We start from the raw sequence: 27,061 nt of genomic DNA, 5'->3' as shown, positions 1-27,061 counted from the left end.
ATTCATACATCCAATTCCTCGCTCGCTGTGTACACAAGTCTTGTCCCTCCCTCCCTTTCGGATCCTGTACTTCCTTCGTTCCCCCGCCAAGTATGTGTCTGGGCACAGCAGATGGATGGATGTGGTGAGGAGGTAGACGCCACTTGTCAGACGGATGTTGGGGGGGGGGGGCGGGTTGTGAGGTGAGATTTTGAGCTGTCGAGTTCCTTTCAAGCATTTCGGTCTGCTGGAACTGGGGTATAATGAGAGACGGTTCATGTTCGACTTTTTCTTCTTCTCTTTTGTGAGGGAAAGACAAGGGAGTTGTTGAGCTGTAAGGCACGATGTACTTCAAAGGTGCTCATGCCTGCCATTTCAACTCTGGGATGTAGATGGCAGTCGCAGCCCTCACTTAGTGTGTATTCAGACTAGCCTGAGAACGCCCTTCAATCTCCTCTGTCTGTACTAAACAGCCCTCAAGACAGCCTCCGCGACTCGTAGAAGAGAGGGAGAGAAGGCCCAAAAAATCATACCAGAAACGCAATCTACCATTTAACGAAAGGCAGTACGCTACACACGGATAAGAACGAGCGAGCACCTACGTAACGACGGCAAGAAAGGCACTTATTACATTCCCACGGCTGTGAGTACTTACCTGATGAATGGGCGCGAGGTGTTTCACGAGTAAAGGGCACGAAAGAGAAGAGAGAGAGAAAAGGTAGAAGTGGAAGCGATCTGGCCATAGTGAGACTAGAGGAGAACCTAGAAGCTAAAGTGTAGGTTGAGGAACCAAAGTCTAAGTACACCAGACATGAAGAAAGAAAGTTGACAAAAGCAAAACCCCCAAGTTGTCCAATTCCAATTGTGGCTCTATCCTTGATGACCCTGGCCTGACCTAGCCTGACCTGACCTGACTCCAAGCGATAATTTTTGTGTGTCCCTGTGAGGATGGCTGCTTTCTCCAAAGTAACGACGAATCTCATCCTCATGGCTTCGTCGTAAATTTGGCGAGCAAGCTGCCATACACGCTCATCTCCTCGAACTCCTCCTAGAAGTAGCAATAATCTAGAGCAGGCAAAAAAGATAATAATAGTGATAAAGAAAAAGAGAATGCCATGAAAAGAGGTGAAAGGTTAATAAGAAAGAAAGAAAATGCCACATGGCCCTCAATTTCAAATGCATGCGTGCTGCTGCTCTTCTGAAGGGTACGGAAACCACCAACTCAAAGCTTGAGCTTCTTGCCCGTGATCTTGTAGATGACCACGGCGACGAGGTCCTCCTTGAACCGCTCCCACCACGACCGGTTCAGGTAGTAGCTCAGCTCGCGGTAATTGTACATCTCGCCCCAGCAGTCGCGACCCCACTCGCAGCCCGCCATGTTGACGACAAAATCGCGATCGTGCTGGTTATAGTGCACGCGGGTGCTGTTGCCGACGTCGGAGCACGCGCCGGGCGGGAAGCTGTTGATCATGCGCTGGGGGATGAAGCCGGTGTGGGCGCGGATCCAGGGCTGATTGCGGTACAGCTGTTCCAGGGCGTCCTGCTCCTTGTGCGCCCACTCCATGTGCTTCTGCTCATAGGCGACCGGGTCCCACCACACGTCGAGCAGGCGGTCCGTCCAGGCGCTGCGCCGGACGAAGAAGGACCCCAGGTTGAAGCCTGCGCAGTCCTGCGAGAGGATGAAGTTGACCGAGTTGATGTCGCCGTCGCCGACGGAGCTGCGCATCTCCTCGTCCAGGTAAATGTCCGTCGGCGGGTGGGTGATGTTGAGAGGGTTGTACTCGTTGATGTCCCGGTAGACATGCTTGTCCAGCTCCTTGAACATGTGACTCTGCAGGGAGTAGCCAGGTTCCATGATGTAGCTGTTGAGGTCGAGCCACCACACCCTGTAGTTACGTTCGCGGTCAGCCAAGGAAGAGAGAGCGAGCGAGCAAATTAGAGGCGTAGCAGGGTCACAGCCCAGGCCAGCTCAGGCCAGCCCAGGCCAGAATGAAGGAGACACACTCACCACTCGGCCTTTGGGTACTTCTTGAGCGCATTCCTGACAAAATCGACCTTTTCCCAGCTCTCCCTCCACTCGTGCGCATAGCGCTTCTTGGTGCTCATGTCTACCACCTCTAGCTCATAGCCCCAGTTGGCAACGTACTTCTTCTTGTTGCGCAGGCTGTCGCGCTCAATCGCCCATTCCCTCGCGCCCTTCCACTCCATGACACCCCCGCCGACGTTGGCCCCCAATATGATCACGTACTTCTCCCCACCACCAAGCCATGATTTTCGCCGCCAGTAGAATAGTAAAGCTGCGGGCAGGTTCAAGTCAGGTTAGTTGTTTTTCCCCCGCAAGACGTCCAGATCGGGCTAGGGAGGGAAGGAAGGAAGATAGACTCATGCGACAACAACGTACGAGAATGGAAGAAAATCCAGATGGCGAATAACAGGAGGAAGACAAAGAGCAGGCGCAGCTTTGCCCTGCGACCGATGCGCCCAGCGACACTCCTCAGCCTTCCATACACAGGTAGCGTCGGCGCGGGCGACCACCTCCCCCTCTGCAGCTTCTCTTTCTCTGCGTAGTGTGTATTCGTGTTGAAGCGTGGTAGGCTGTTGGATATGCGGCGCATGTGTCTCTGGAAGAAGCCTTGGTTCTGCGTCTCGAACGCAGGGTAGCCTCTGGCCCCCATATTTCTTGTGTGCGACGACTCCCACAGTGCCTTGTTGTTGTTGCCGCTATTGGCCGCCGTGTAGACCGTCGCTGGGCTCGACCGACCGCTCGTGGAGATGTTGAGACCCGGACTGGACCAGCCTCCGCCGGGGGCGGGCGAGGGACTCCGGGAGAGTGTCATGGGAAAGCCGGGAGTGCCTGTGTATATCCCCCAACAAGAAGAAGCAGATAGTCAGTCAATCAGTCGGTTCAAGGTTTGTCTAAGCTGCCGGTGAGCGGAAGGGGGGGTAATAGCGAGTGTGGGTGGGCGGGTTCCCGGTCGGAGAGTTCCCATTCAGCCGTGCATGCCAGGACAAGGAGAGCAGAGCGGGAAGCAACACGAGGTCATGACCTGTGTTGCATTCCTGAGAGCCACACACCCACCACATGGTCGACTGTGCAAAGTGGCCCGTCCTCGACCCCCCCCCCCCCCCCCCACGCCTTGTGGCACACCCACACAGCACACACAACATGCATCATGCCCCATGCACCATACAGCACAACTGACTGACACATACCTGGAATGGGAGACAGCTGACCAGGCTGGAGCCTGTTCGCCTGTCTGCCGGAAAGGTTACTGCCCTGGCCACCCAGTGAGATCCGGAGACCGGCAGCAGGAGAGGCTGAGGAGCGCCGCCGGTGATGTGATGCCTTGGGCCTGTCCTCGGCGGCGGAAGACCTGGCAGATGATTTTGAGGGAGCCAGGTTGGGCAGTCGAGGTCGCAGCGCACCAGAGGGCAGAGTGTGCCTTCTGGATGTGCCGCCTAGGAGCAGTTTAGGGAGAGGGAGAAGAAGAAGGGATAGTGGTGGTGGTGTGGGTGAGCCCGACTTTGAGGTGCAATGCGCTATACACAGTAAGCGCAAGGATGTAGCGTGTTTGCAACTTCGGATCCGAGCCGCGGTCGACGGGAGCGGTCGTTCCAGGTAGAAACTTAGTAGCTTGAGTTTCGAGCCTTTTTTTTTTTCTTCTTCTTTTTTTTCTCTCCTGCTGCGACGTGGGGTAACACAACGGGCCACAAGCGTTTTGAGAAGGCAGCAATAGACGGCGCAAGGGATGTCGAGGTCGCACGGGACAAAGCTAGGGAGGGGGCCGACCACACGGCGCGCGGGTTGTCCTTTGTCTCTAGATGGAGGGTCTAGAATTAGGGCAGCGCCAAAGCCGAGAGCTCGGGTTCGTGCAAAGCGACGAGACAGACGACAATTGCCCTAATCGATGATGGGTGGTGGTAGGATTGAACGTCAAGCGAATAAGATGGAAGAGGGATCGGGGGATCATAGGTAAGCCGTTCAGACTCCGTGATGGCACAAATTAAAGTTATGTTGTCTGTGGCAGGCAACCGCAAAGAAGAAGCATGGAAATTAAGTTGCAGCTCTGGTGGATGGGACGATCAGGGAAACGCAGGGTTCGCCAATTGGGTCGTCTGAACCGATTGGTTGCTGGTGTGGGGGAGCATGGGGGAAACTGTGGAGGACGATGGATAAGGAGCTTGGCAGGTCATTAGCATGTAAAGCAGAGCAACTGATTGACTGATGATGGCCACTATCGATCGACCCTTGATATGAAGGAGGCCGGTGTAAACACTGGGGTGAGAACGGCAGCTCGTATTCTGCAAAAGAAAAGTCAGGGTGAGACGGTGAGCAGCAAATGGGGGGCGAGAAAGAGATGTAATCACCCTGCAAGCTGACTGATTGATTGATTACTGTCGCCATATTCTCGTGTCAGACAGGAAGGGAGCCATGGAGCCATCCGTGGCTGTGATAGCCTCTGCAACCTCTGCAGCCACTGTAGCCTCTGCTTCTTCCAGGCTTAGTGGTGGTGGTGGTGGTGGTGGTAGCAGTAGGGGTCCTTGTGCTATCGCAGATCGATCCCACTACCTTAAAATGAGTGAGTGCCTACGAAGCCGGCGTTTCTTGGCTCCAGCGCCTACTCCAGCCACCACAAGAGACCTACACTGGCAATTTGGTGGTATCAGGTTATAATCATCGTTGTCTGTCCAGGGTCTTTCATGCTGTTTAGGGGCCTCAGACTTGCATGTTTGTGTCATCTTTTCATCTCTCGCCCGTACTTACCATCGTGCTTACCATGTTAGTAGAATCCAAGCTTGGGTTGCTCACTAAGCCTGCGGCAGTCAAATCTTGGTGGTTGAGCTTGGCGGTTGAACCATTTCCTAGTTGAGAATGGCATCCCCCAGCTGTTTGGTCTAGCCAGTTGCCAGTGTTCGGGTGGTCTCCATCCCCATCTCGTCACCTCGAAATCTACCGGATGCATATTAACACCCCGATTACTACACGCAGCCTGAATTGTTCGTATCGATCCCAGCCCTTGGGCTCCCGCCCAATCCATTGAAATAAGTCCCAATCGGGGGGGATGCTCTTACATCATGAGTCAAATGTCTCAATTTGAGAGGAGAGGATATACTACACTATACTATGTGTACCTGTATCCCGTTAGACGTTGAAAGAAGAAAATCTTGGCTGTGGAGCTGACTACTATGTGACGGGCTTGGCAACGGTGGGATGTATGTAACCGTACTGGAGCTTGGCTCGGCAAAAAAGGAAGATGACCTCGTTGCGATGGGAACCCAAGATGACAGTGTTTGAGCTTTTTGATGCTACTATCCAATTTCGCTCTGTCTTCCCGTCCTGTTTCAATAGTATCTTTGCTTTCTTTCTTTTTCCTTCGTCTTCAATGACTCGTTCTGTTTACTTACTCTTCCTAGCCTAGTGGTGTGCTCTGGGCCCATGAGAGAGAGACGCTCTCGATGGGCAGTATTGGGCGTCGCTTCAGCGCCTCATATCCATACTCAGGCCCCGTGCCTGCCAACTGGCGTAGGGATTACGTCGACGCAGCTCGTAATGGGGCGGTGGCAAGTCCAAGCTAGGTGGCCTCACCCACAGACGGTTGCCACATCTATTTGCAGAGGCAGATTCCATTCCAGGGCCATCATGAAGACTGAGGCATTTGCTGGGAGAGCAGGGTGTGTGGGGTGTGTGTGCGTGTGCAGAACCTTCCAATGCCAGATACTCTGGCGGGCATGGATGTTCCCTTCGCATGGGGTCACTCCTAGACCTGGTTTGCTGGTCTCTAAAAAGGGATTAAAGTATCATGGTAGCTTTATGGACGGGGCCATGCAGCTGGCTCCCCCCAGAAGTAATAAGACCGCCTTTCGAAGCTGTTCCTGCGACGGCCAATCTGACCATAAGCTACCCTTTTTTCAGCTCGACCGACCAGCGCATAACTGCCCCGGATTTTCCGATTCCCAATCGTTAGAATCTTGGGCCGTCACAGATAGAGACACCACAGCAGCCATAGGCGATGGGTTGCTGTGCACGTCCAAGCCTCAAAAGAAAAAAGGAACCAGCCTTCTGGGCCATTTCATCTCCACCTAATGGGTCCTGTACACACAACGTTCTGCACCTCTTGTTGGCCTCTGGTCCCCACAGCACCTTGGGTCGATAAGTCGCCGGTACGTGTGTGGGCAAGCTGGATTGGCTGATCATTCCTCCAAGGTTCGGGGATGAACAGGTCTGTGCCAGGTTCGTCCGACTAACTGCGTTCCTCCTGAGTCAACAATCTCGCTCTCTTTCTCTTCCTATCTGTCTTCCGTTTGTAGACCGAGGCCCCACAGTACAGACCTTCGCTAGCTAGCTGTTTCGAGTGGTTTCCTTCGGGAATGTGGCTGAAGTCCGGGACCTTTCCTAGCTGGCTCTGCATGTCATGGATGATGGATGGGGTGGCTACTCTGCTTACCTGGCTGGCAGACTGGGAGGGGAAAAGGAAAGAAGAAAGAGGTGGCTAGACTACAAGCCCGTCACCAAAACGGCGGTGAGGTCAAGCCTTCCTCCCTCCCCGGTGCTGCTTGCTGATGCAGCAATCTGCTGCTACTTGCAGACAAGGCGCCCGCCCTGGAGAGACGAGGGAACGAGTCGCGATACGACACACAAGATGCAGGTCCAGTCAAGTTGCTGCATGCACGCTCAGGGCGCAGCGTTGACTGGCTACGGGTGGTGCCACAGAGGCTCTTGGTTGGCCCGCCGGAAGGGACGATGACATCAAATCGTGCATGAGGGGCCATACAGGGGCCTGCCTGGCCTATGAGGGGCAAGGCGCGGTGGGGAGCGAAGGGGAGTGGGGAATCGAACGGGGATCCCTCTTCATGCATGGGATCGTCTGTGGATCGTGAACCTAACGTCAATGAGTTGAGGGTAAGTATTGGGCTGGCGGTGCTGGCGAGTTCGAGAAGGATGGGAAGAGAGAGACGTCACACACCCCCAATCTCCCAGCATAAAAGCTGGCTCATCCTCCCAGACATTTTCCTCTTGTGTTCCCGATCGATTTACAATTTTATTTTACCACAACCTCTAGTGATACCGCCCTTCAAAGCAATCTATCTTGGTCTCTTTTGTCTTCGGAGACTCAACAATCCATCTCTCACAAACCATTCCTCCTTCCCACAGACGTCATCAAAATGCCTGAGGTTCAAGCTCCCAGCCAGCAGATCGCCATGGAGGCTCTCCCAGCCGGTGAGGTCGTTTCCCAGCAGCCTGTAGGTTTGCCTCTCCTTTCAGTCGCGCAAAGACGCCCGTTTCTTTTCTGTGCCAAGCCGAATAAACTTGTCTTCGAGCCTTGTTCTATTTCTTCTAACACATTCTGTGCAATAAAGGCTGTCGAGGAGCCAATGTCGTCCGATGTCAGCCTCCGTGGTGGCTGCGGCGAGTCCATTGACTGCTGCGGCATCACCGAGTCTTGCGGATGCTGCTAGACGAAACTGAATAAAGCCATTCTTCGTATCGATTCGACAACCTACACAACGAAACAGGCAACACATCAGTTGTTGGCCATGAGTTTTCTGGGTTTTGCAGCACGGATTATGGGAGAATCAGATTACAATATATGGAGGAAGAGGATGCGGATGTGATATCCCATAATTTGTCTCATTTGGAGTTTACGGGATGGATTGTCTCGGGTGAAACCAGCACCGAGGCTTTCTTTGGTCTGATAAGATTGGAGGATAGATATGCCCAGTCCAATTCAGCGTTGCTGTTCTGATCATCTTTTCTGGTGCTTCCGTCCCACTGTCCCTATGATCCGAGATATTCGACACGAGTTTGCGTCGTCAGCCAGTCAAACATACAGACTAATGACGCGAGTCAAACCGTCGAGGCCAACTTTCCATTCCTCGTGCAAAGAGCTCGACTTCTCATCTGTTTGCAGCCACAAACAGTGATCGAGAACTCAACAGTGCTCATGTCTCACGCTTTCCTGAGACTGGTTGCGCATCACCAGGTTCAGTGGACTGCTTGGCTTCAGTCAAAAATGGCAGCCACAATAGGCTACCTCAGCCGCACCTGCTCTTTCCTCATCACAGTACCAATCGAGTTCCTGACCAGATCACTCACGTAGTCGTTCCTCTACTTCTAACAAGTTTCCTTCCTGAAAGCAGATTTCTCGTCAGCCTGTGTTTTTTTTCCTTTTCCACGCTAGCCTCCGCGACCAATTGTTTGGTCTCATCAGCAAAATATACGGTTCGAGCGGCACCCCTGCCTCATGCACGTCTGGCTTTATCTGCCCTCCTGCCACCGAGTACAGCTGCAGCAGTTTCATGCTGTAGAGCTTAGTCGAACCAGGTAGACGATGCTAATCTGAAGCTTTCATCATCGAGATTCTCACCAACCTATCAAGGTCGCTAGCTGCCCTATTTCGAAATGGGCTCTGCTGTTGCTGATCGAGAAGACCCCCCCCCCCCCCCAGAAGTGTTTCCCCACGACGACAGGGCTTTTCCCCAGGGATCAGGAGGCAATTGTCTTCCATAGCGAACAGCGCCGGTGCTCACCCGTGACAGGCGGCGATAGATGTGAACGAGGTTCACCCGCCTTCTAGACATGGCCAAATTATTGCAGTCACGATGGTGCCTCGAGCAGGAAGCCAGCCGTGACAAGATATCCCTGAGACACTAATCTTGCTCGAGGCTCCAGGAAGCTTCTTGTTCATCCGTGGCATCCTTTCCCTTCTTCTTCTTCTTCTCCTTCTTTCCCCTTCGTTTGTAGCGATACGCTACCTCACCTGCTCATCTGGCAATAGTGCTGCATATCGAGTTGACGCGCAGTACAAGTGGTCCAGCGAAGCCCACGCATTCTGAGTTTGGCGCAAATCAGCCTTACGAGCAACGCACTGTCGATCCTGCTGTCTTGGCCGGATTGAGATACACTGCCAAGAGAACCACACAATCCATTCTGGGATCCGGCCCCACGCCGTCGAACGGTGACCAGTCTTGGCGACACACCTCGCAACACTTGGTAGTCAATAAAGGCATGCCGCTTGGTTCGGAGTCCGTCCACCTGTTGGCCTTGAACCCAACGGCTCGCCGGTCATGGTTGCCGGCCATGTCGAATAGCGACTGCTCAGGGAAATCATTTTTCTGTGGATCCTCCTCCTGCTTCTTTGCTGGACTTGGCGCTACTGGGCGCCCCCGGCGACGAAAGTGGTCGTGGCCGCTGCTTCGGTTGCATACAAAACCGGACCGCATTGTCCTAACTCAACTGACTTACCATCTCAGCTGCATTTCGGACCCCACCGGGGCCATGCCGAAAGGCAAGGTTGCACAAGCTTTCAAAGAATGGATAAAGTCTTCAATCTCATCAGCAATCACAATCTTCTCTGATGGCTCCAAAGGGACGGATGGTGTGGAAAATGGCCATGCCATCTGGGAAGGACCTGGCTCTACAACCATCCAAGAAGGCTCTGGAGCTTTGCATGATTCAGCAGCTGTATATGATGCAGAGGCAGTCGGGGCATGGCGAGAGCTGGAAGCGGCGACCAAAATTGCAAGATCACACGACCCAATTATAGTCTACCTTGACAATACATCTGTCATCAGTGGGTTACAGGGCCGCCCAGGTGACTCATCTCAATAGACATTTCCCTCTTTGAAGAGGAGAAGGGAGACAAGGCTGGCCTCTATTGCGGTCAAATGGTCTCCCGACCATTTGGATATTGCAGGCAACGAGGCGGCAGACAGGCTAGCCAAAAGCAGGACAGACAGGATCTATGGACTGCAAAGCTGGGCCGACTTTTTCAAGGGCTGGAAACTTACTGTCGTGCAGCTCTCGATGATTCCATATGCAAAGACTGGGCCCGGACTGACAAAGGGCTTTCGAAATGGTACAGATGTTGCCGTCTCCGCCCCAGAACATCGTGCCCTACTGAACTATATCTCGAGCGGCAAACGCTCCATCATTTTCTAGCTACGGTGTAGGTTGGTTTTGTTCAAGACAAGCTAGTAAAGAGTGAGAAAGAAAGGAAGCAAAAAACAACACAAGCACACACATACTTCCCCCCGCATTCACGCCCACTAGCGTTCGAACAATCAGTTCTCTGCTCATGACACTCGAGGCTCTGCTTCTTTTCCTTTTCCCAAATTGTTCCTACCTCATTGGTGGCTGTCCAGACTGGGCTCAAGCTCTCTTATGCGTCAATTAAGTTTCAATGCCAATCCTGCCCAACAGAGATGTATGAAATGACTTCACAGCGAAGCATAACTACACATTATATCATATCAAAGGTTGGAATGCACACCTGTTTTGCCACTGGCCCCCATATTGCTGCTGCCTGATCCTGCTAGGCTTTGACACTAATATCCAGAGCGTGCTTAATCAAGACCTGTCTTTCCAAGCAAGTCATCTAAATCCTGCTTCACCACTTCCAGATAGTAGGATCTGAAAGATATGTCTAGAATAAGTCTCCCCTGTGTCATGAAATATAGTGGGTACAACCGAGTGCCAGCTACGTGTCAAGGGTGTGGCTAGAACACTGAGCTAATGGGTTCGTAACTATTGCAAAAGTGATCACCGGTACACTGTCTTGGCTGTACCCATTATATCTTGTGACCCCCTGATACAAATGAGCACACTGCTTGAATGTCATCAGATATTGCCTTACTGTCCTACTCCTACATCTACTTACTCCTAAACCCCATAAAGCTTTTTCAAACCAGAAACCATCTTCACATTTGACCAAGAGTAGCTATGGAGAGAGAGTATAGAGTGTTAAACGAGACCTTGGAGGAGGACATCAACAATGCGGATACAGAGTCTCTTCTTCGTGTTCTTCGGGAGTATTCCGAACCAAACGACTGTTCAAAGCAATTGTCTTGCTATTCCAGAGTCTCAAGGAATTACAAAGTCCAGTACATTGTCAACATGCTGCTTGCTGCTGTGCTGCTCTCCTGCATAGCGACTGTCTGGAATCAGCAATGTGAATGCAGCAGCGATGTTGAGCAGTACTATTACTATTGTGAGTTGCAACCTCGGCTTCGAAACCATCAAGATCAATTGGTAAACTTATGAAACATAGCACCTGCTCTTCGAGCTACCAAGCCAGGATCTCGCGTCACGCAATTTAATCATACCAAATGGTCGCCATTTCGCCCGAGCATTTATCAACCCCTCGAATATGTTGATGGCAACTGGACAAACTTATTGCGTGGTGAGAACAACCCTTTCTAGATCTGCGGGAAAGCTTGCAGGCTAAAGAGTTTCTGTCGGCCAGTTGGTATGATGAGTCTTAGCGAGGAAGAACTGATCCTTGCGGGCGGTTCACCTCGTGAAGCAGTCAAGCTACCTCCCGAGAGCAGCGGCGGGTATATGAGCTACCTTGCCAGTCACCACCACCTACATTGCCTTTACCTGCTACACCAAAGTCTTCACCCGGAGTATTATAGTACTCGTAGCGTTGTGTGGCTTGAAATGCCGGACCCTCAACGGCGGCTCAGTCATTTTGACCATTGCATCGAGACGTTGCGGCAATACGTTACATGCCAGGCTGATACGAACGTGGTTACCCACCAGTGGTGGGAGCAGTATCAATCTCCAGTTGCAACTCAAGAGAATTTGAGGCGATGCGCGGATTGGGACTTGCATTGGCAGTGGCAACTGGATAGGCAGGCCCCAGCGCCCAATGCAGAAATAGTAAAGCCACCGCTAGGCAGTTTGAGCATGTATACGAAGATTGAGACTTAAAAGGTGGAAATAAGTTGAAGAATTTTATGGCTTATTTACTGTATAAAGTGATGAAAGTATTGCAAAGAACCGAAATGAATAAGAAAAACACATTTGATCTTTATTGCTACTTGACTTTTACCATTTTCTCTATTTGATCATCCTCTTCTTTGGAGACTTTGTACAGCCGGTGTCCGGTTCTGCTGCTGCCAGAGACAGGTTAACCCACAGTCATTGAACTGAGGCTGAGCAGCTCCTACGAGTGGAATACTCTGCCTGCCTGAAAGCTCTCTGCTGAACAATGCTTTCATTAGCTAGCAAGTCTTTCCTGAAATCGTATTCAATATCTGCCCTATCAATAGTATTGGATCTGGTCAAGTCCTAGCATGGGAGTGTAAGCGGTGAAATTGATCAACTGACGACCTGCCTTCCATTACCCGCGGACCTGGGCTGATAGGAGGCGGACTTGGCAGCTTTCGGATGCGTCCGCGCCTAACCAGAAAAGAGACAGAAGCGTAAGTTTGATGATTAGTACTCTGTGCAACCCCCCCCCCCTTTTTTTTTTTTTTGTATGAAGCGTCCTGACTGTCTATATTGTCTGATATATAAGAAACTATCTTCTTCTTGTTCGGGACCAGGCATAAGACAATTCTTTTAGATCTCCCCTCCCGACCGCCGGCTGCCGTTTCGCTCTCTCCCGTCGCCTCCGTCTAGAGAATGCTGCCGCTGCAGCCTGGCTCCGGCCAGGGAAGGAACGTTGCGTCCCTGCTGCGAAGGGGAAGGAGAGGCCCCTGGAGGAGGGAGCTGGTACGGCGGAATTGGCTTTGGATCGGCTCTCGAGGCTTGACGTGACGTGCACTGGCTCTTCACATCTGACAACACATGATGTTGACCTTGGTTAGCAGATCAGAGAACAGACAGATACCGGGCGATCAGACGGCAGCAGCAGCCGAGACGCCTCCCAATCCTTATATTTCACTTCCGACTGACCCGAAAGCTTGCGTATGATCAGCTGCAGACCTCAAGCTGGGAACTCTCTCGACCACAGGTTCGAATCACTCGTGTTGTATCGGCAACACATCAGCTGTGTGTGTGGCCCCACAGACCTGGCGTGAAACATGAAACGCCTTTTATCCCTGCGAAATCGATTTTCTTCTTCTTTTTCTCTGCGGGATTTCAGATCTGCAAAGGCCTTCGTCAGTATCAAGACGCGCATGTAAGGTACGAACTCTCGGGACTAACTAACCGTGTTGCAGAGGAGCACTCGTGGTCTGGGATTCGCCATCTGCAGGGGCCAAGAAAAACCCCTTGAAGCTGTGCAGCACAAATGAAGCAGTCGTCTGGAGCGATTGGTAACGGGCGCTTGCTTGCAGAGGGTCCATCGGTGCAGTGGGCCTGGTCAAGCCAATCATCTTACATGCATCCTGGAAGCTGGCCAATCTGGTACAAGCCGCATTCCTTGTAGCTCGAGGTTGGGCGGCTACGCAATACTATGTACACGCTCAAACAAAGTTCCACCAGCCCTGCTCCATTCAAGACAAGCCTCGAGAACCACTAAGCGCCCTCCATCGCAGGCGAACGAGCCTTGGACCGATGCAGGAAGAATGGCGAGATTCATCTCGAGACGCCTGCGCCAGTCGGGCCAGTCAGATCCGCTTCATCGTCAGACAGGCAATTACGACAGGTGGAGAAAGAGATGGCTTGCCAGCTTCCAGCGGCACGAAGCTTCGAAGCTCCCTCGGAGAGGCTGGCGAACTAACTTCCGTGGACTCAATCCCTCCTAGCCAGACCCCTTCTCTCTTTTTCCCACGAACATCTATTGTCAAGGCTGGTCCATTGTGATTTCTTCCTGTTCTTTTGTTCCAACATTCTTTCAGGTTCGATCTCTCGAGGTCAATGCTCTCAAGCTTGAGACATTCCCATTGTTCTCGGCTTATGGCGGTTTCTACGTAGTAACCCTATTGTCCCTTTTTCTTTCTTTTTTTTTTTTTTTCCCCTCCTACCTCGTCCCTATTGTCTATTGTCTGGCAGTCGTCCTCCACATCTCGTCGTATAATACACCAAGAAAAAAAAAGCCCCCATCTTCTTGTGCTGTTCTTTTCTTTCATCTGCATTTATTCCTACAACCATGCAAGACCTTCGAGCCATGCATGCTGCTGCATCTCGAGATGATTGGGAGGATTGGACCGACGAGGAAACAGCTTTGCCACCCACCAAAACCCCACCAAAACCCTCGAATCTGTCAACCACAATAACAGCACGTCGTTCAAAGTCCAAACAGTCAGCCCCCAAGCTCCAGAGACTGAAGTCACGAAAGCGACAGCAATTCCAGAATGAGAGGCTGGGAATCAAGCTCGTCACAGACATGACCCGCTTCCGCAAAGGACCCCAACACGTTGCCCAGATTGTGAAACCCTCTCCAGTCCCCAGCGCGACGGGCAAGTTTGCAGATGCCAGCGCAACAGGCAAATTTGCAGATGCAAGTGCCCTGCGGGCCCTGGAGGGGTCTCCCTCGTCTGCTTCCATGGGCAACTGGGCCTGGCTGCGGAATAACAACAATCAGTCTCCTGCCAGCGCCACTCCGACCTCACAGCGCTATCTTTCGCCCGAAGAGAGCAAGATCGTCATTGGCATGTCCATGTCCGAAGACGATGCTGCTAGCAGGACGATCAGCCCCTCAACTGCAACCGTCGCCACCCCCACAGACAGGTTTCCCCCTCAGCCAACTTCCTCAACACAGCCTCGATACCATCTTGGCCAAGCTTCCCAATCGGCTTGGTCGCCCGATACGGAAGATGGATGGTCGCCTGCTCGTCACCCCAACATATATGCACAGTCCACTGGCCAGTCTTTTGTGCCCCCTGTGCCCGCCGTGCCATCTGATCTCAAGAAGAACAAATCGACAAAGGCCAGCCTTTCCAAGAATGACTTTGACGACGACAACTTCACACCAGTGACCTTGTTTGAGGAAGACGGTAAATCCCCCCAGTCAGCCTTGTCCAAGATCTCTCCAGAGACCACCCGATCGCGATCTGGCTGGTGGGATCACGTCAGTACACCGTTTAAGGAGCGCTTCAGCCCGTCATCCGCCAGGTCGGCCAAGGAGGCGGCAAGCCCCGACGAGTGGTGGAAGGGCGCCGACGAGAAGAAGCCCGGCTACATGGCCCGAGAGTACGCCCCGTCGGACGCATCCGCATCCACACTGCGGCCCGTGGTGCCCATCATCCGGGAGCCGTCGCCGACCATCGCATCCTCCTCTCGCGCGTCGCCTCCGCCCAGTTCATCTGGATCGGATACACGCTCTGAGAAGGCTGGCATGGTAATGGCAGACAACGCTGACCCCAGTGACGTGCCGCCGCCCTATGAGCGTACGCCGTCGTCTGAGAAGGAGTCCCAGCAGCCTGTTCGGTTTCGCGCCGTGTTCCCGCCAAACCATCCCCTGGCGAACCAGTTCCCACCTTCACCGATGCCCGGAAGCCCAGGCCTCGACAGAGACATGTCGTCTAAAGGCGATATCAAGATGTCGGATGTGCCATTGACGCCGGCTCTCACCGGACCGGATGCCGCAGCAGCGGACGCTCCGCTCCCTGACCGAGTGGCCGGCACATATGTTGGTGACCAGTTCCAAACCGTGCACGGCGATGATCCTGCCGCCAAAGTCGAAAAGACGAGGCGGCGCCACGAGAAAGAGGATGTTCTCGCTCGCAAGGTCGGCGGCTTCTGGAAAGGCCGAGGCTGCCTGCCAGAGGAAGGTTGCTACGGACGCTCAGGCCGAGAGGGTCGGCAGCGCAGACGGCTCTGGCTCTTCATCTGCCTGGCCTTCTGGCTGCTGACCATCCTCGGTGTTGTCCTGGGTGTCGTGCTGTCGCGTGAACTGCACCGCGCCAAGAGCGCATCTGCTACTGCAAGTCCCTCCAGCGGCGCTGATAATAATGCATCACCATCAGGTTCTGACAATCCAGAACAGGCTTCGGTCTGGCTCAACCTGACCGACTTCCCAGCGATCCCCACGGGTCTCGCGACGGTCGTCGGCCCGGACAACTCAGAAGCCATCACAGGCTGTGTCGAGCCTGCTTCGCTGTGGAGCTGCTCGCTGCCTCCTGAGCAGCAGGCTGCGAATGAGCCGAGCGACGCAGACCAACCCACCTTCATCTTCCAGATCCAGTACGACAACAACACGCGCGAGCTGTGGGACATTCCCAACAGCGCCGCCCCGACCCCGACAACCACGGAAGGGGTCACTGCTTCGACCAAGTCGGCCTCTTCTTCCACCAAGACGACGGCGACGACCACATCGACCACGTCTAGCGCAGCCTCAGCAACAGCGACAGATGCCCTCTACGGCAGCGAACCATCTAACAAGCAGCGGCGGGAGGCAGACGAGCTCATCCGCCGGGACACCCTCTACGACACAGGCATCGCGCCCAACCCTGCAGCACCGTCCTATGACGACATGTGGTTCCTGGGCAACTGGACCGACGGCATCGTGTCGGCCAACAAGTCGGGCGAGCCCACGCCCTTCTACATCAGCTTCTTCACCAACGTGTCCAGCAGCGCGGGGCCCAACATGCTCACCGACTCGACCTCCTCCTCCTCCAAGCGCAAGACGCGCCGAGACAGCGGTAGCCTGGCCTCCATCCTGCCAGCACCGATGCTCAACCCCGACGGCACCGGCGCCACGGCCCAGCTGCATCCGTACCCGTTCCAGCAGCCCTTGCGCCTGTACGACCGCGGCCTGGACACGGAGCACTACGGCTTCTACAGCTACTTCAACAAGACCATCTACGTCAGCTCGATCGACAACACGTCCACAGCCGACCCGGCCTCGGGCGGCGTGCTGGAGAGCAGCGCCTCCTGGTACGTGACGTGGACGCAGACGCGCTTTGTGGTCAAGATCTGGACCCGCAAGACCAACGGCGGCGGCGCCCGCCTCATCGGCTCGTCCGGCACCGCCGCCTCGTCCAACACCACCAGCCCGGGCAGTTTCCCCTACCCCATCACCATCGGCGAGGACACGCACGGCGGCAACCTGCAGACCAAGTACAGCTTCGCCCTGGCCGTCGAGGAGAACCAGGTCATCAACAGGACCGACGCCCAGACGTTTGCCAATAACATCGCGTACGGAAGTCCCGTCGTGAACCCAGCGTTTCCAGACGGGGACCTGAGCTGGGGCGGCACGGATGGAGGCACGGGTGGGTGTCGGTGTGAGTGGGTGAACTGGGTCAAGGAGGATGGGAGTGTTGATACGAGTTTTGGTTGAAAACACTGAACAACCAAGGCGATGATGATGTGATGATGGGAGATGTTGTGAGGACGGAGATGAATCAAGATGAAAGAAGATGATGAATACAGCTTTGCTGGACTGAGCTGGATTTCAAAAGAGATTAAAAAAAAAGAAGCCAAGCAAGAAAATTAGATGTTTGGGATCCAAAAAAGTATCTCGCTACAATATTCGAGAGCCCGAATAGTTATTGCGGCCTCTAGAAAAGTTAATTAATACCTCAATATCACTGTTACCACAGTTTTTCTTTTCTTTTCTTATTTAACTGCGGCTTGTTTATAAGTGATGTCCAGAAGTGTTCATTATATATTCGCATCCAAATTGTGTAATATATACAAACATATATACCCACAAAAGTTTTGTCATGAAAACTTGAAGATATATACAATCTTCCAAATTCACTCACTCACTCACTCACATTCAAAACCTTCAACGTCCACTCATATCTCATGCCCAAATACATGATGCCCCTCCCATAACTCCACGCTCCTCTTCTTCTGCTGCGTCCGCGGTGTCAGCCCCTCCCAAAACGCACACCGCGCCCGCTGTTCCGGCGTAACATCCTCCATGTGCGTCGTATTTGTCTCCAGCACAATCCTGCTCCCATTGCCATCAGACGATGACACCCACGCATCCCATGCCGGACTCCCCTCGGCCCGTAGCGTATTGGGATCGCGCGTTCTCACAAAGGAGAGGAAATAGTCCATGACGAGGGGGACGGCGTTGGCGTCGTAGGTAAGGTAGCTGGTTGGGGCGGGGGCGTCGTCCAGATTGGAGGGGCCGAAGACGGCGTAGGATTCCCAGAGATGGGGGACGCCAAGGCCGTCGGCTGCGTTGGTCTGGTCAAGGACGTTGTAGCGGTAGTTCCAGAGCTGGGTGTCGCTGGTGGTGGAGGACGACGAGGCAGACGCAGCAGCAGCAGCAGCAGCATAAGCGGCAAGGATGGTGATGGCGGGACAGATAAATGTAGCTTCGCCGTATGCCATGCTGGCGGACGGGAACCAGGCAGCGTGTCCGGCGATGGCGGGTGCGGGTTCTTGTAAGGGGTAGAGGCTGACGATGGCGTCGGTGTCGTTGGTGGTGAGGAGGGGGTAGTTGTTTTGTAAAAAGTTGACCATGTCGTCGCTCGTGGCAGCGTCGGTGGCGAACTCAGAGCCCTCGTTGTTGTCGTTGCCGAATAAGAGGGGGACGTTGACGAAGTTGCCCGAGGCGAACATGTCGTAGGGGAGGTCACGGATGAAGTCGCCGTCTATACAAGGGGTCCAGTAGAAAAGGGGCTCCGGGGTAGCATCGCGTCCTGGGAATGGGAAGGGGATGTTCTGGGCCTGAAGGGTGGTGGTGTTCAGACCGCGGAGGCATGTCAGCTGGTCATCGTCGGCCTCGTCGGCGCAGCCTGTGGAGTTGACGAGGCGGTCGAACTGGTACTCAAGTTGCGGCACAAAAGGCTGCGCAGGGAAGAAGACAGACTCGGCGATGGCAGCAGTGAAGAGGCCGTCGTCGCGTCCTCCGTAGGCTGTGAGGTGGAGGGCCACAGATCCTGCGCCGGCCGAGGCGCCGTGGATGACGATGTTGTCTGGGTCGCCGCCAAAGGAGGCGATGTTGGTCTTGACCCACTGCATGAGGAAGCGCTGGTCCAGCAAGCCCGCGTTGAGGGCCCCGTCGGCGCTCACCCTCGCGCTCGCCAGGAATCCCCACAGCGCCACGCGGTAGTTGAAGTTGACAAAGACGATCTGGTTGCCCGACTTCATGACCACCTCAGCGCCGTCCCAGTTGGCATTGGCGTTGGTCACGTATCCGCCTCCCTGGATGAACAGCCACACGGGCAGCTTGGCAGTCGTGTTGGCGCCTGAGGGGGCCCACACGTTGACGAAGAGGCAATCCTCGCTCTCGGTGGTGGAAGGGTAGGGTGCCGAGGTGCCCAGACAGATGGGACCAAAGTCCTGGGCCGACTGGGTGTCTGTCGAGGTGGGTGGTGAGACGGGCGCTCTCCATCTTAGATCACCGACGGGGGCAGCGGCATAGCGCATCCCGCGGAACCGGTTGATGCCTCCGGCGACGGTCTCTCCTTCGTAGGTGGCATATCCCAGGTCGACCGTGGGGTTTTGGCCAGGCTGGGCGATTGTTAGCAGTCCGTTTGTGAGTAGGCAGACTAGCAATATGATCAAGACGAGGATGAAGGCTGTCTGGGCTGGTGCCACGTGATGGGTCCAGTTGGTCTGAGAGCGACCATGTCGAGACATGTCGCTCTCGAAAAGAGAGCCAAAGAGGGAAACGAGAGCAAGGACGAAAAAGGAGCGTTGTTTCCCTCTTCTCTCCAACGGGACGAGCCCGTCAACGAAAGGGAAAAGAGAGCGAGAGAAAAAGAGACCACCAGGTCAGAGAGTTATTCTTTAAAACAAAAGAAAAGTATGTCCATGTCATCATTTCAACTATACCAGACACATATGAACGATAAGGGGGAGGAGGAAGCCGGGGGGGGGGGGGAGAAGAGGGCTCTGAACTAGGACGAAATCATAGCCACGGCCAGGCCCTTGAACCTTGAGCTTGATCTTTTCCAGATTGCAGACATGGATCGACAGCGATTCAGGTAACCACCCGCAAGCCACACTCGGGGAATTCAGTTTCCTTACTGCATTTGTAGTTGGGAGGTTTGTCGGGGGCCCCACTCCTCCAGAAATAGTAGCCGGCGACGGTGGCGGCACGAGGGTAGAGACAGGATCCGCAGGGTCGAGAGAAGTAAAAGAAGATGATGAAGAGGTGGTAGCAGTAGAAGGAGAAGATAAGGAAGAAGTAGCAGCAGCACCACCACCAGAACTGTTCTGAAGATTGCTCGAAATAGGGCCTACCTTTTTGAGATATCCCAAGAGTCCCAAGACCAACAACACCACGAAGAGCACAAGCAGCACGGCAGCGAGAGCGTACGCCACGAATGCCTTGCGTGTCTTCCACCAGGGCCGTCTCGTTGCTGCCCCCTCCTTCTCAGAGGTCGACGACGACTGTTGCTGCCGCTCATCCGTGGCCAGGGGTGGTGGGACCCCCATGTCCTCATTCTCGTGCTCGCCCCCGGCCGACGCGTCACTACGGGCCAGCCATGCTATTCGTGGTCTCGACCACCAGCGGCCCGTTGTTGATGAGATTGGGGACCCATCCTTAGCGGGAGGAGGACCAACAGGAGCAGCAGCAGCAGCAGTCATCGAGGCAGCGAGCCGGCTTAATAGTGTGAGTTGTGGTCTTCCTCCGTCCTCACCGAGGCCCACTGGCTCTCGTTCTCAAGACCCAGTTCCGAAAGGATTGTGCTCGATTATGTGGGTAGAAGGACAGGCCTCGTGTGACGTGCACCCAGGGAAGTATTAGAGTTAAAAGTAAGAGTGAAAAAACAAAAAAGACAGAAGGAGGAAGAAATAAAAGAAAAGAGAGGGAAAGGAGAATTAGAAAAGAAAGCAGGATGCAAGGTTCGTCGTGTCTTCAACGTCACAAAACCTGAGGCAAGATTCCAACGATGAATACTTGCTTCAGAAAGGCCCAGTCCAATGAGACGATCTTGGGTGTTTGGTTGTGTTTCTGAGATTGGACGAAGACCCTGCTTTCAGCTAAGGCGTCTCTATCTGTTCTTTCTGCGGTGTGAACTAATTAGTGCCGGGCTTGTCATCCGCTGTGGATTTTTTCTTCTTCAAAAGCCACGATAAAATGGATCCCGGGAGTAAGCGGCACTGCAGTTGCGAAGTCTTTGTTGGGCAAGCCTTGGTCAAGAAGTGACCATGTTGAGGTATCAAGGTGAATGGTCGGAGTGTGTGTTTTCGTTGTGGCTTATCACTTTGGCTGAAGTGATAGTCAGCAGAGTGAGGGAATAGAAAATAAAAATAAAAGAACAAAAGGAAATCTTACAGATGAAGAGAGAGAGAGAGAGAACCACAAGATTGCATCCTTATCGAGCCCAGTCCGGCTAAGCGGCAGCACTACTGCTACCAAGTTATCAGAGTGGACTGGCTGGCTCCTTCCTCTCTTCCCATCCTCCTCTCTTGCCATTTTGAATCCTCCATTTCTACATAAGTACTATAGTAAGTTTCATAATGCAGTCACCATCCTCTGCAACTGCTCTGGCTCGGCTACCCCGGGCAAGAGGAACAACAACAAGGTTGTGCCTTTCAGCTGAACCAGAGCACACTTTGAGAGTACTGCACCTTTCCCCTTGCGCCTCGAACAAGAGACCTCAGCCCAAGGAATTGAGAAGAAGCCACAAAGTCCTTTTTTTTTCCCCTCCCGCACCAACCTCCTCGGAAGACTGCATGTGCTGAGACGTCCGAGCACACAAGAGTGCAACCAGGAAAGTTTCAAGGAACACCACCCCGGGTCAGGACGGGAAGGGGGTGGGGGAAAATCAGAGAAGAGAATGCGAGGGGCCGATGCGAGTCTGACGGACAACAGATGAACAATCTTCACATGCGCTTCTGTTCAAGAGTGCACGTGAACAATCTGTTGCTGAGACTGAACAGCTCGAATGTCCAAAGGGACTTGTCGTCGTTGTCTTCAGAATTTCACCCTTTCTCTGTAGTGAGTGAATGCATGTATGTCTCACTCATAATCTGGATTGGGCGTCCTAGGCTGGAATGATTACGGTAAGCGGCATGACATCTGTACTTGAATGGCCGACTCGACAAAATATTGTCATTAGTACGTGTATACTTGATGCGTGGCCTCGACGTTTATACACAACGTATACAAGTAATATACATGCACAGCAGATGGGACGACCAAAACTTCATTGCATAGTCAAACCGCCTCAGAGCTAATACACACGGCAACAAAGTACAATCATTTGTCTATGCCTCGTATGGTACAAACGCTGCTCCAGCACAGTTCCTCTTGTCTATTCTTTTCCCTTCCAACCTGGGCGCACCCCCTCTTTCCTCTCATTTTCCCTTCTTGACCCAGTCCTCGACAGTCTCCCGCGCACCCTTGACCTTCTCGCCCACCGCGTCTGACACCACCTGCCTGTGCACCTTGGCAAAGCTGACGCCGCTCTCCAACGCCTCCCTTGTCTTGATGTGGCCCTGCGCGACGGCCGGGAACCGCTGCTCGTACCGCCAAGCCAGCTCGCTCACATTGCCCATCGTGACGGGCAGAGCAGTCCAGCCCATGCCCACGCCGAACGCGACGGGCACGGCGGCGCGCAGCAGGATGTTGCTGCGGCGCGTGACGATGCTCCCGGCCATGGCGGCCACCAGCACGTACACCAGGCCCGGCATGAGCTTCTCGCCGGACTCGGCGGGCGGCGCGAGACCCGCCACGGTGTCGGTGAACGACTTCTCCAGGTGGAATGCGCGGTCCATAGCCCGGTTCACTGCGTCCTCGGCATCGCAGGCCTGACGGTACAGGAAAAGCCGCGCGTCGCGGATCTGAGCGGCCAAACGATCAGTGGGCGTGGGGCCGCGAGCCTGCTGCCGGACGACCACCTCCTGGGACCCTGGGGACGACAAGGACCAAGAAGACTCGGAGGCGACGATGGTCGAGGTAGGGCTCGCCGGGGCTTCTTGCGACGACTGCTTGGACGGCGGCGGCGGTGGTGGTGGCAGGGTGGCTGTCGTGGGCACGGCGTCGAAATCGTCGTATATGGGCTTCTTGGGCTGGAGGACACACATGACGGTCAGTCGTTGATTTGGGTAGAGCAGGCATGGGAAGCTTTTGGGGGTCAATATGATCGTACTGATGGGGAGTTGTATGATTCTGGGGCCTCTGCGTGGGCGACTCGTGGGTAGAGGGCAACGCCTCCGGCAAGGAGGGAGGCTGTCAACGGCGCGGCATGCTTTGCGAGAATTCCCTCGTGTCAGTAGATCAAAGCTCCAAGCTCAATGAAATTCACAAGCCAATTGGGCCAGTAGGATGGGGCCTTACCCGTTGCAGCAGAACTCTTGCCGCCATCTTGACCCTGATTGATCTCCCGGAATACTCGACCGAACGTCAAAGGGTCGGGTTGGGTGGGTTGTCGGTCCTTTGGTGAGGAGGTTGGTTGGGTGGTTGATGGGACCTGAGAACAAGGCGCTGTAGTCCGGCGAGTTGGCGGCTCTTCCCGGGAGCAAGCAACAGCGGCAGCAGTGGTTATTGTTCCTTCTCTAGCGGGAGCTCCTAACTAAAAATTTGAGCTGGGCAAGAGCCATTATTCCGTCATGGGCGACAGGGTAGGGTAGTACCTTTCGTCGGCCTAAAATCGGCGACTTGTGAAAGTTCTCACAAGCACCTTCTTTTTCCTTGTCTCTCTCTCTCTCCTCTTCTCTTTCTCCTCTCCTCGTATAATTGAATAGCTTCCAGCACTCCTTCTCGACCAGACTTGGGAGAGTTCAACATCTCCTCTACTGTTATTCTTGCCTCTGCCTGCTCTGTTGTTCCAGTCTACATGGATTTTCCTCCTTACCGACGACCAAGGCAATGACAATATCCAAGGACACAAGACCAAGAAGCCTCTCAACACCACCGCTGCCGCGACCATCACACCCGCCACAGAGGTCATGATCAGGTTCGCCCAGCGTCCAGTGGCGTCTGCAGCCTGGGTCTGCTCAAGATGCGCAAGGCGCACGGTGCGAGACACACGGCTGCAGCTCAGTACTGCTGCGACCAGCCCTTCTTCTGCTACTCAGACTGAGGACAACACATCACCCTCCCCACCTCAGAAACCAAAGTCAATACTTGGCTCTATAGTGCAGTTTACCACCGACACGAGTCACGACGACACGACCCTCCGCCAGATCTTCGACTCCAGCCCAGCGTGGCGGGACTTCTCCAGATCCTCCAGAGGCAAACCGCGCGTCGGCCTCTTCCGTAATGCCTACCTCACCGAACCTCAAGGCTTCCTCGCCTTCGCCAGGGTCTCGCTGGCACGTGCCCAGACCATCGTCGACAAGGTCCTCCACGCGAGCTCGCTATCCGAGTACCAAGAGATGGTTCGCGACATGGACAGGTTATCAGATCTCCTGTGCAGAGTTATCGACCTCTCCGACTTTGTGCGCGTCACACATCCGGACCGCCAGATGCAGTCGGCGGCATCAGAGGCCTGGGGCATCGTATACCAGTACATGAACCAGTTGAACACAACGACGGGGCTGAACGAGCAGCTGGGGCGGGCGATGGAGAACCCAGAGGTGACGGCTGCCTGGACCGAGGAGGAGAAGGCTGTCGCCGAGATCCTGAGGCTGGACTTCACCAAGTCGGCGGTCAACCTGCCGCAGGACGCACGCGACAGGTTCGTCGAGCTGTCGTCCAGGATAGGAGACGTCGGCCAGCAGTTCGTCGAGGGGATGGCCCCCGAGCAACCATTCTTGAACCTCCCCAGCATCAACTTCCAGGGGGTGGAGCCGAGGTTCGCGCAGAAGCTGTCCAGACGTGGCCAGATCCACCTGCCCACGCTGAGCCCAGAGGCTTCGTACGCACTGCGCATGGTGCACCACGAGCAGACGCGCAAGTCCATCTTTATGGCATCGCGGACGGCCTCGAAGGAGTCTGTCCAGCGCCTCGAGGAGCTGCTCAGGCTGCGGGCGGAGCTGGCGGATCTGTCAGGGTTCGAGAGCTACGGGCACATGGCACTGCGCGACAGGATGATGGCCAAGACGCCCGAGGCTGTCCAGGGGTTCCTGCGGGCCCTGAACAATAACAATGCCCCGGTGGTACAGCGCGAGATGCAGAACCTGCTAGCGATGAAACGGACCAACACAGCCTCCTCGGGTCCCGTCAGGCCCTGGGACAAGGACTACTATATGAACAGGATCCGCGAGGCCGTGAGGTCCAAGTTACGACGGGATGACTTCTTGTCTGCCTACTTCTCGCTGGGAACCGTCATGCAGGGCCTCTCGCGGCTCTTCACACGGCTGTACGGGATCCGCTTCGTGCCGCAGGAGACGATGCCAGGCGAGACCTGGCACCCCGACGTGCGACGGCTGGACGTCGTCTCAGATACAGACGGACACGTCGCGGTCCTGTACTGTGATCTCTTCTACCGGGCAGACAAGTCACCTAACCCGGCACACTTTACGGTGCGGTGCTCACGAGAGATCGAGGGGCGTGAGCTTGAGGAGGCTGAGTCTGCACTCCTGCAGGCCGCAGCAGCGCAGCACCCCGGCTTCGCCTCCCCAGAGGAAGCAGCCAACGACGGCATGGCCATGGCGCGAGGTAGAGATGGCTCCCTGAAGCAGCTGCCGACGATTGCGCTCGTGTGCGACTTCCCGCAGGGCAACGGCGCGGGAGACAAGCCTGCCTTCCTGACATATGGACAGGTAGAGACGCTCTTCCACGAGATGGGCCACGCCATCCACAGCATCCTGGCGCGGACGTCCCTGCAGAACGTGTCGGGCACCCGCTGCGCGACCGACCTGGCGGAGCTGCCGTCGACGCTGATGGAGCACTTTTGTGCGGACCCCGAGGTCCTGCGCCTCTTTGCGCGGCACTACGAGACGGACGAGCCGCTCAACTACGACATGGTGGTTCAGCAGCTGCGGCAGTCGAGGCTGTTTGAGGGCATGGACAACGAGAACCAGATCCTGCTGGCGATGCTGGACCAGTCGTACCACTCAGGACAGGTCAGGGCGGCTGACTTTGACTCGTCACACATGTACTGGAATATCCAGGACACATATGGCCACACGCCTGCCGACCCGCCGAACACCAGCTGGCAGGGCTTCTTTGGTCACCTGTTCGGCTACGGGAGTACGTACTACAGCTACCTGTTTGACCGCGTGCTGGCCGAGAGGGTGTGGGAGAAGGTGTTTTCAACAGGCCGGGGCGGGGCGGCCGTGAGCCGGGAGAACGGAGAGCAGCTGAAGGAGAACTTGCTCAGGTGGGGTGGCAGCAGAGACCCGTGGAGGTGTCTGGCCGACACCCTCCGCGACGACGGGCTCGCGCGCGGTGATGCGAAGGCCATGGCCTTGGTCGGCAGCTGGGGTACAGGAGCCACCCTGAGGGGGTAGTCATTCATCAACAAGACCAGCTTTCTCCATGCAACGATTCCCAGACGCCCATGTATTTTTTCATTTTTTCTTCTTCTTCAGATGTGCCTGTGAAGATTGTTTTCTCATTTTCTTCTCGTTACGTGTGTATACGCGATCACCAGAATTGCAGCAGGGGCCCAACGCGGCGAGAACGGCTCAAAAGTCGACATGAGGCTGCCGTCTTCCTTGTCAGAAAATTTGTCTGACTTGCTAAGATGAGTAGAAGCATTCTCGGGTGCTGCGGAAAGATCTGGGTTGGAAGGGGTGATTTCCTCTTCTCTTCACAGAGAGCGAGAGTCTCGAGAGTCTCGACAGGCCCGACAGGCCCGACACAGCCGCCTCCGCCTCGAAGTCACTCACTCACTGTTCCACCTGCCCCGTGGCTGGCGTAAGCAAGAACCATCCAATCTGCTCGTCCACGTCCCCCTCGGCAAGGCTTTTCCAGTCCTAAATTTAACCATCCAGCAAAGCCGAGGACAAAATGACCTGTTCAATCTGGTTATCATCTCGCCAGCGCTGAACGCCGATGTGAGTAAGAAGACCATCGATCGACCGATCCACACTCCCGGACATGGTCGCCCCCCCCCCCCCCTCTTCCCTCGGCAAGCATGTTGGCATAGCCGCAGCACAACCATGTTTTTTTTGCGTGTTGTTGCATTGAGACGCGGTCAGCCTTCCCCACAGGCAATGATTGGCTGCATCAGCAGAACGACTGCAGCACACCAAGGAAGGCCAGACTCTACCAATGTAGGGAGTGAATAACCCAATTACTCAATTCGGCTTAGCCTGCCTCTCAAAGGCTGTCACGATGGGTCTCTCTGCGATGCCCCCAGGCCGCCCTCGGCATGCTCGGTGAAGGGCGCGGCGACATGATCCAAGGCGCATTTTGCTGCTGCTGCTGCTGCTGCTGCTGTGGAGGGAGGGGGAAATAGGACATGGGCTGCGATTTCCGGTCCCTTAATCAGCTCCTGCCCTCCATTCGCGGGTGCTCGGAAAGATGAGCGACGGGGGGTAATGGAGATGTGAGGTCAGAGAAGAAGAAATATATAGAAGGCGGATGAGTCTTTATTTTTTTTGGTCTTCCTTTCTCCAGCTGCCTGGTCAGCACAAGAAGGTTACACACCGTCGAGAGAGAGA

At 54.8% G+C, this 27,061-nt stretch overlaps 7 protein-coding genes across 7 annotated transcripts; 3 read left to right on the top strand and 4 right to left on the bottom strand.

The window, feature by feature from the left end:
- Positions 1 to 1,201: 1,201 nt before the first annotated feature.
- M406DRAFT_250769 (family 34 glycosyltransferase) lies at positions 1,202 to 2,816 on the bottom strand (the record flags this gene model as incomplete). Its single annotated transcript, XM_040916718.1, has 3 exons — positions 1,202 to 1,865; positions 1,988 to 2,276; positions 2,381 to 2,816. 3 exons carry the CDS (start codon positions 2,814 to 2,816, stop codon positions 1,202 to 1,204), a joined length of 1,389 nt encoding a protein of 462 aa, XP_040779999.1.
- A 4,210-nt stretch (positions 2,817 to 7,026) lies between these two features.
- Positions 7,027 to 7,727, top strand: M406DRAFT_355134 (uncharacterized protein). Its single transcript, XM_040923089.1, has 2 exons — positions 7,027 to 7,221; positions 7,339 to 7,727. Exons 1-2 carry the CDS (start codon positions 7,144 to 7,146, stop codon positions 7,435 to 7,437), a joined length of 177 nt encoding a protein of 58 aa, XP_040779998.1. The 5' UTR covers positions 7,027 to 7,143; the 3' UTR covers positions 7,438 to 7,727.
- A 901-nt stretch (positions 7,728 to 8,628) lies between these two features.
- On the bottom strand, positions 8,629 to 9,868 carry M406DRAFT_327443 (uncharacterized protein; the record flags this gene model as incomplete). Its single annotated transcript, XM_040920210.1, has 5 exons — positions 8,629 to 8,703; positions 8,739 to 8,810; positions 8,959 to 9,169; positions 9,224 to 9,281; positions 9,769 to 9,868. The coding sequence occupies 5 exons, from the start codon at positions 9,866 to 9,868 to the stop codon at positions 8,629 to 8,631; spliced, it is 516 nt and encodes a 171-aa protein (XP_040779997.1).
- A 3,407-nt stretch (positions 9,869 to 13,275) lies between these two features.
- M406DRAFT_344922 (uncharacterized protein) lies at positions 13,276 to 17,192 on the top strand (the record flags this gene model as incomplete). Its single annotated transcript, XM_040922022.1, has 3 exons — positions 13,276 to 13,333; positions 13,930 to 15,540; positions 15,619 to 17,192. 3 exons carry the CDS (start codon positions 13,276 to 13,278, stop codon positions 16,929 to 16,931), a joined length of 2,982 nt encoding a protein of 993 aa, XP_040779996.1. The 3' UTR covers positions 16,932 to 17,192.
- Positions 17,193 to 17,392: 200 nt separating this feature from the next.
- Positions 17,393 to 19,192, bottom strand: M406DRAFT_249203 (alpha/beta-hydrolase; the record flags this gene model as incomplete). Its single annotated transcript, XM_040916593.1, has 1 exon — positions 17,393 to 19,192. The coding sequence occupies one exon, from the start codon at positions 19,190 to 19,192 to the stop codon at positions 17,393 to 17,395; it is 1,800 nt and encodes a 599-aa protein (XP_040779995.1).
- Positions 19,193 to 21,697: 2,505 nt separating this feature from the next.
- On the bottom strand, positions 21,698 to 22,969 carry M406DRAFT_355130 (uncharacterized protein). Its single transcript, XM_040923088.1, has 3 exons — positions 22,845 to 22,969; positions 22,657 to 22,755; positions 21,698 to 22,576 (listed from the first exon to the last, which is right to left on the bottom strand). Exons 1-3 carry the CDS (start codon positions 22,869 to 22,871, stop codon positions 21,863 to 21,865), a joined length of 840 nt encoding a protein of 279 aa, XP_040779994.1. The 5' UTR covers positions 22,872 to 22,969; the 3' UTR covers positions 21,698 to 21,862.
- A 539-nt stretch (positions 22,970 to 23,508) lies between these two features.
- M406DRAFT_327439 (zincin) lies at positions 23,509 to 25,903 on the top strand (the record flags this gene model as incomplete). Its single annotated transcript, XM_040920209.1, has 2 exons — positions 23,509 to 23,524; positions 23,646 to 25,903. 2 exons carry the CDS (start codon positions 23,509 to 23,511, stop codon positions 25,901 to 25,903), a joined length of 2,274 nt encoding a protein of 757 aa, XP_040779993.1.
- Between the last annotated feature and the right edge of the window lie 1,158 nt (positions 25,904 to 27,061).

This window comes from Cryphonectria parasitica (genome assembly GCF_011745365.1).
Source record: "Cryphonectria parasitica EP155 unplaced genomic scaffold M406scaffold_2, whole genome shotgun sequence".
NCBI lineage: Eukaryota > Fungi > Ascomycota > Sordariomycetes > Diaporthales > Cryphonectriaceae > Cryphonectria > Cryphonectria parasitica.
Note: the sequence above shows the minus strand (reverse complement) of the source record. Positions and strands in the feature narration are given on the sequence as shown.